Source organism: Atta cephalotes (assembly GCF_000143395.1).
Source record: "Atta cephalotes unplaced genomic scaffold scaffold00005, whole genome shotgun sequence".
Lineage (NCBI taxonomy): Eukaryota > Metazoa > Arthropoda > Insecta > Hymenoptera > Formicidae > Atta > Atta cephalotes.
In genome coordinates this window covers 5,839,612-5,847,947 of record NW_012130069.1, presented here as the reverse complement: position 1 = coordinate 5,847,947, position 8,336 = coordinate 5,839,612, and the positions used below count along the sequence as shown (strand labels likewise).

The window sequence follows — 8,336 nt, the reverse complement described above, 5'->3', positions numbered from 1 at the left end:
TTTCTTTTAAAGTTTCTTCTAAAGTTTTATGCGCTCGAAATCCTTTGTCTTTAATTTTTAATTTAATTGCCTTATTATACACTTCTGTTAAACTTCAAATAAATAATAAAACTACAGGTACATCTTCAACTTCGATTTTTGTCGAGGAAAAATTCCATATTCAATTTTCTAAAGAGTTTACAGTAAAAAAATAATTTTACAATACAATGTACAATACATGTTTAAAAATATATTTTATAATATGCAATTTCATAAATAACAATCTAAACAGTCTAATTGATTACATATTACATATAAGTATATAAATTGATAATCTAATTTTAATTTCGTAACGAAAGAATGAAATGATCGCGAGAAAAAGGACTGTTGTAATGCGTTATTAGCGAGCGCTAATAAGATCTGCAATTTTTCAATGACGTATGTGACATCATGGCTAAGGTAGATCTTTCAGCAAGTGAAAAAATGATCTCGTTAAGGTTGTGGCATCGAAATGCATTCACATATGCACGCATATCTACATAAAGTGGTAGCTAAGCGTATGCTCCATTTACCAACGGCAGCTTGCGCACGTTTAACGTGTTATACAACCGTTGCACCGTTATGTGTTATAACATACGTATATCTGTGTGCAGTATATCATAGGTAAATAGTGTTAGACTCTAGGTAGGTGTGGCGATAGACCGGCCGTTGGCTTCCCTCGCCAATGGCGGGGCGCAGGGTGTGCGAAATGAAAGTCAATTCCCTATATAAAGGGTGGTTTTCCAGTCCGACGACAGAAACCAATCTATTTTACTCACGCGCGAGTATCACGCCAAAGTATTGTTCAACATGAGGGTCTTGGTACGTGCTGTCACATCTCCGAGCAAAGTTAAAGAAGCAGTGCTGAGAACATTTTTGTTCGGACATAATGCTTAATCAGATTGAAGTTTAGGAATCATCGTGCCAATCTAATTTTTCTTTGCTTATTGCGCTTTATCATGGTGTTCATTTGCAAAATTGGAAAATCTTATATCAAAATTGGAAAAATCTATCATTTGTGCGAAGTTTAATTTGCGAAGATCCTTAAATCCTTCAAATTTTGGATCAATGTCTCAATTGTGATAATTGTCACCTTTATAAGATTTGTTAATATTGTTTTGCGCGCGCGCAAATATCAATTGATTCATTAATAATTATTTGTTTTAAAAAATAATTAAATTAGAGTTATTAAGATTATCATTATTAATCACACTTAATAATAATTTTTTTTATTAATCTGCACTTATAATTGACGATTTTGCGCTTTGTCTCATCTTCAATGTCTCAAGTAATTGTCTCGAGTTTATCAATTTTAATAACTCTAATTAAAACTAGATTAGCCAAATATCCCCGTAATAGTTATTTTTACAGATATGTATACATTTAAATTTTCACTAAAAAGTTTTTTAATGATTATTGATTAAAAAAAATTCATTACGATAATTTTTAATAATTATCTGTTGACAATTGTCTTTGTTTTGTTAATATTAATTTCTTAACTAATCGATTCACAAATCGTTATAGATTTTTAAGTGACGTTTTTTTCTGTTTTGATTTGCAGATCTGCCTAGTACTGATCTCCGCGGCATTCGCTGCCGAAGAGAAGACGGTCCAGAAGCGTGGCTTAGTCGGCTTGGGTGACTATGGATTTGGCGGTTGGTCTAGTGGACATGATGGATATGGTGGATATGGTGGATATGGTGGATATGGTGGATATGGTGGATATGGTGGATATGGTGGATATGGTGGATATGGTGGATACGAGGGAGGCCATAGCGTTGCCATTGCTATCAAGGAGAAGGCTGTCGCTGTTCCCGTCGCGGTTCCGCATCCAGTTCCCGTCGATCGTCCCTACCCTGTCAAGGTATGAATTGATCAGTTTAATTTTGGATAGGTATCACAACAAATAATAATAATCTTGCACATAACTTTAATAATTTAAATTATATAAACGATTTAAATTATATAAAATTAATAAAATTTATATACATTTTAATAGAATATATTTTAAATGTTCCATTCTAAATAAATATTGAATTAATTAATCGAAGTCTTGACTTTAATTTAGTGTTTACATTTTTTATTAATTTTAATTATTATTTAATTCTAGTTAAGTACCAAATGATTGAAATAATTGTAAAGTATTGTTATTATTAAAGTATTGCTATTAAACATTTTAAGAAAGAGAACTGAAGAGCAAATAAATATTATCATTCGTTTTGACATATAATGGAGTCTGAATTCTTTGTTATTTTTAGGTTCCAGTTGAAGTTCCCAAGCCAGTCCCAGTTGCTGTTCCGGTGCCAGCGCCGTACCCCGTTGTTAAGACACAGACAATCACGGTTCCCGTAGAGAAACCTGTCCCAGTCTCGGTCCCCGTTAAGGTGCCAGTGCCCGTACCTGCCCCATACCCCGTCAAGGTGAGTTAATAATAAATAGTTACACAAATATATACAAATTCTAATTTTCTAGCCGTGACATTTTTATAATTTTTGAATTTTTATGAATTAGAACATTAATTAACATGATAAATATGATAAAATAAACATGATAAATAAAAAAATCTGACAAAAATTAAAAATCTGACAAAAAATATCAAGATTTATATTGTAATTTTTATGTGAAGAAATCATCTCTTCATATTTTAACATAAAATATAATTCTGTTGTGAAATTTTAATTATTCCATCTGTGATGTATTTAACTTTATTATAATCCTATATTTTCTCATTATAATTTTTTATCTATCTGTAAGCGCAACAAGTAGAAATCGAGATTACAGTTATTAACAGTTTCGTTGAGTGCTCTCAGTTTTTAGTATAAGTAATTTCTAGCAATTAATCTGTGTTAATTAATTGATATCCTTATTCCATATATCGCAATAAAAATTATGATTTTGTTCATATCTGCGCGTTACACGATTATTGTAAATAAATGCATGCAAGAAAAAAGAAATCGATCGCTGATTGGACATTTTTAGCTTATTATAACTAAATTAAAATTATATTTGAAATTATTAACCGATTATTGCAATTGACGATTAAAATATGCTTAATTGATATAATTAATATGGACATATTAGCCATAATTATTTAATCTATTAAGTACTGTGTTTTGTTTTTAAATTATATAATAATAATGAATTTGTAATAATAATAATCATTAATTATTTTAAGTGATCAACGATTATATTGTCTGTACTCATATTAATATTCTATTAATTATTTAATGTTTTAATTAATATTGATATTTTGTTAATTTTAGGTCGTTGCCCCTTATCCGGTTCCAGTTCATGTCTCTCACGCCGTTCCAGTCGCGGTCCCGCATCCGGTCGTCGTCAAAGAAACGGTTCCCATCCTTGTTAAGGGAGGCCATTACTAGATGAATTTCTCCTCAAAAATCACATATACACATCTCCCTGCTCCATAACCCTTTTCCCAGCAGCGCAAAATCCATCACGACAAGCGTCTGTTCCAAAGACGCTTCTTTCGTCGTGTAGTACCTTGAATTCATGAAATAAATCAATTTTGTAAATGTTTTCGTAAAGAAACAATCGACTTTTTCTTTTCCTTCTGCACACTTTATCTTCTATGCCAAAAAAGATATCAATATTGTTTTAAATTACACTCTTATATATTTATATCAAAATCTCACAATAATACTTTCAAATATTTCAGGATTTTTTTATATAGAATTTTTTCATATAAGAAGAAGAATTTTTAATTTTATAAAATATAGAAAAAATTTTTTAAAGAATTAATAAAGAGAATATTATTTTATTGGTATAACAATATGCGAATAGTCATAAATTTTATGTTGTTATATTGTATTTATCAAATTATTAAATATTTTTTTATAATGTATAATTTTATATTTTTATAAATTAAATAATAAATAGTATATTGTGAGTTCGAGCTTAATTTGAAGTCATATTATACATATATTTAAAATTAACAATTTTTGAAAAATTTAAATCTAAACTATTTTTTATTTGTTCCTATAATACTCACTACCATTTCACAAAATTAAGAATAAAAACAAACGTTAATAAAATATATTCGTAATTTTTATTACAAAATGTAGAATAAAATTTCTTATTAAATATTTATTATTTGTGATATTTATTGTTATGTTATATGTAGATTTATATTATACAAACGTACGTACACACATAAAATTTGTATATTATATATATATATATATACACACACACACACACATATGCGCGCGCGCGCGTGTGTGTGTGTGTGTGTGTGTATGTGTGTGTATACATATATTTAATCTTAAATTTATTGTTATGAATATTATAACGATAATATGCGAATAATATGAGATACACACTGTTACAGATTAGATATTTTTATGCATATTCTTACCAAGCTTAGGAATTGTTAGGTTGTATATTTGCGCAAGTAATGTCGGATATTATATATTCTTGTCATAATGAGAATTTAATTGCCTGACCTCTGCTCCGACTTTATGATCTCAGTTTGCTTTTGCTACTAATTGATTATTTCAACAAGTCTTTGTATATCATTTTGCACATTACTTAAATATATTCGCCTTTTACACTCTCTCAGTTTTTAAGCGAGAAATGTGAGAAATCATGTCCTTAAGCGTAATGAAATAAAGTAAAGTATATTACAACAGTATCTGTCTGTGAAATTGCTACACAAAATTTCAGCAATACATGCTCTTATTTTTCACGGCCTGTTAATAATTCACCTTGATTATAAAAAGAAAAAGTGAATAGTAAGTTTAGATAAATTAACCAATGCCCGAAGATCTTTGCTTATAAATGATGTATTGAAAATATTATAGTATTAAAATATTAAAACTGAAAATCTAATAAAACAGTTGTATGTAGTTGAAAGCGTTTTCATAAGATTGTCATTTACGTCATAACATTTTTTAAAATAATTATTTTAATTTGAATTATAATTTTTTTTAAATTTTAATACTTTTATCTTTGTGTAAAATTTAAAATGTATTCTATTTTTTTTTAACAAATTATAAGAAATTATTAAATTTATTAACAAATTATAAGAAATGTTTACTACAAATATAATTTTATTTTTATATTTATATATATGTACATTAGCCTTTATAATATATTCAATTTTGTAAAACAGTTTTATAGAAAATTATTATAAAATTTCTTTTATATATACACACTTTTAATTAAAAATATATTTATCCTTTAATAATCCTTAATTATTAATATTAATTATAAATATTTTATTAAATAAAATTTCCGAAACTTTATATTATTATATTCATAACATTACTTTATATTATTATATTCATAACATATATAAAATGAAATATTAAATTATAAGAGAATATTTTTATATTGATATATAATTAATATTGTCATTTCTGTCAGATTACTTCTTACTGGCCTGTTTCTTTTTTATCGAAATATAAACGTCATTTTAGTTGAAGATGATACATATATATATATATATATATATAAATGATTAAGCAACTATTTTGCTCTTTCCTTCTCTCTTCTTCCCTATTTTCCTCTTTTCTTTTCTCTTTTTCTAATATAAAAAGATATTTATTTGCATTAAGTTTAAAATTTTATTTCTATTTTAACCAAGCATTTTCGAGCATCGAATTATATATTATAAAAATATTTTTAAAAAATAAACCAAAGTAAGAATACAAATATGTAATCAAGACCGAGGTAAGTGAAAAGCAAGAAAAATATGAATAAACATTCATATAAATATCTCTGATTATTTCGAGATAAAAAGGAAGCATATGTATATTTTTACAATTGTGCCTGTTGCATAAGATTTGCATAAATTTTCAAAATAGCCGCGGAATTTACACAAAATTAAGAAATAATTTTTTCATACACATAAATGCGTTTCTATTTACATTATAAAAATTCATAAGAAAAATTTTGTTATTTATTATCTTATCATAATATATATCATAATATATATATGTATTACATATGTAAAACTCGCACACATGCAACTTTAACATTTATTCAAAACAGTCCTTGGTGAAGATCAGACGCATCGGTCTGCCCACATTTTGTGACAAAAAAGGTAATCGAGAAAGGCATAGAAAAGAGTAGGATATTTGCAGTTTTTGTTCTCTATAAAGCCTAAATAAAATCCGATCGTAAAACCGAAGATGCTGTTAAAAAGATGATTTAATGCCCTTCATTTTTACTTGAAATCATTTTGATGTATCTCTGTGTTGAACTATAATGGAAAATTATAAAAACATTTTTTTCTAGTCTACTATTGGTTCCAAATCGGAACATCCTTTAAACTCTATCTAAAAATTATATAAAAATAATATAATTTTTAGATAGAATTTAAAAATGTTTTAATGTATTTTTTTTTAGTATTGAATAAAAACCAGTAATTGACAGTCAAACATAAAAATTTTATTTAAAAAAAACAATTACTGACAGTTTATGTTTTATTAGAATTGAAATTAATAAAACTCAATTAATCTAAGTCTGATGATTCATGATATTTTACTGATTTAATTTCTTAGATCAGATCTGATCGGCAATACTGCAACCAGGCCTATATAAATTATTTACTATACTGTAAGTCCGATTTGGACACGGGTCCTTTCAAACTTTGGAACAAATTTTATAATAAATTGCAAAAGTGATCACAAAATGCTTAATATTTTTAAATTCTATACTTTCTATATATTAGTTTTATTGTTAAAATTTATTGAAAAAATTCACATGTGTTTGTAAAATCTGCCTATTTGTTTCTCGGTTCTTTCCATAAAGAAAATTGTCTATAGAATAAGAACCGATAATGGAGTAATTTGTATAAGTTAACAGATATTTTGAAATTGTATTAAAGATTGAAGTTGAATAATGTATTCTATAAATCTTTTCAAATATATAAAACATACAAACATAATTATTGCACCAACGAGAAAATTAGAACGAATCACATAAAGAGTTGTTATCAAAAGTCTTTAGAATAAAAAGAATTAGAATTTTTTAAAAACTTATCCTTATTCGCAGTTTTAAAAGTTAATGACTACATCTTTATAAATATATATTATTTTTTTATCGCTCAGATTACTCTTCTCAGCATCTTTGTTTTCTTTTCTTTTCAACGAATATATATCTATTTCGTTTTAAGTACAAACATTTTGAGGGCAAAACAAATAATAAATATAAAATCTGTTTTTTATTCCTGACTGCGAGAGACATCATGCCGCATCATAATAATCACTTGTGCAGTAAAATGTAGAATTGTCTATTTAAGCTTTGCCATGCATAAAAGGAAGGTTAGATTAGGTAGACCAAGATTAGGTTTTACTATAAAAATAGAAAGATAACTAAAAATTTTAATAAAAATAAAATTACATAATTTCATGAATCACATTAATTTTATGAAGGACATTAAAAGTTAAGTTTTTTACCTATGTCATTTACATAGCAAAAATAGCAATTTTTCCAAACAAATTTTTCAGAAAAAAATCGGAATCTTTCCGGAAAAAATTATTATATATTCATATATAACTAGTAATATTATTAATTATTTTGATAGAATTATCTTAGTTTTATTTTTAAACTCAATTTTATCTTTTTTAATTTTTACATCTTCCAAATTTTGTCATTAATTATATATTTGTTAATAAATTATTTAATTTAAGTAAAAATGTGAAAGAAAAATAGAAATATTTTTAAAATATGCACGTCACGTAAAAAGTTACGAGATCTATATTGTCTGTAACCGCAATAATCAAACACAATTGATACGAATGATACAAAGAAAATAGAGAACAAAGAAGACAGAAACAAGCTTCTTCGAAAACATGAAATTGACTTTCTTTCTTGGACGGCGCGAAACGCTCCGCCTACATAATGACTTCTCGATTACATCAATTTACACAATAAGGCATTTGGTGCTAATATGCCGTATTTAGTAGTTAATACATTTGACAACTTTATTGCCTACAAATGATTCTGCATCCTTTATAAACTACTAATAAATAATCTGTAATATAGTTATCTTATTTTCGTCATTTTTTTTACATTATAAAATTGATTTATTTACGTAATTTAAATTGTTAAATCTATATTATAGCTATACACAGGAAATATCAATTTTATTATAAAATCAACTTTTCCCACTTTTAATTTCACATTATATAGCACATTAGTAAACAATTATTAAATTAGAAATAACTTAATAATCAATATATATATTTAACACACACACACACACACACACACACACACACACACACACACACACACACACACACACACACACACACACACACACACACACACACACACACACACACACACAC

The 8,336-nt window shown here is 26.5% G+C and overlaps 1 protein-coding gene across 1 annotated transcript; it reads left to right on the top strand.

Moving 5' to 3' along the window:
- Positions 1-828: 828 nt before the first annotated feature.
- LOC105626616 (cyclin-dependent kinase inhibitor 1C-like) lies at positions 829-3,567 on the top strand. Its single transcript, XM_012207909.1, has 4 exons — positions 829-840; positions 1,580-1,882; positions 2,277-2,438; positions 3,282-3,567. The coding sequence occupies exons 1-4, from the start codon at positions 829-831 to the stop codon at positions 3,396-3,398; spliced, it is 594 nt and encodes a 197-aa protein (XP_012063299.1). The 3' UTR covers positions 3,399-3,567.
- Positions 3,568-8,336: the final 4,769 nt, after the last annotated feature.

Coding starts and splice junctions, on each gene's coding strand:
- LOC105626616 (XM_012207909.1), top strand. Junction 1,883..2,276: donor ATCGTCCCTACCCTGTCAAG/GTATGAATTGAT, acceptor TGTTATTTTTAG/GTTCCAGTTGAAGTTCCCAA. Junction 2,439..3,281: donor CTGCCCCATACCCCGTCAAG/GTGAGTTAATAA, acceptor TGTTAATTTTAG/GTCGTTGCCCCTTATCCGGT.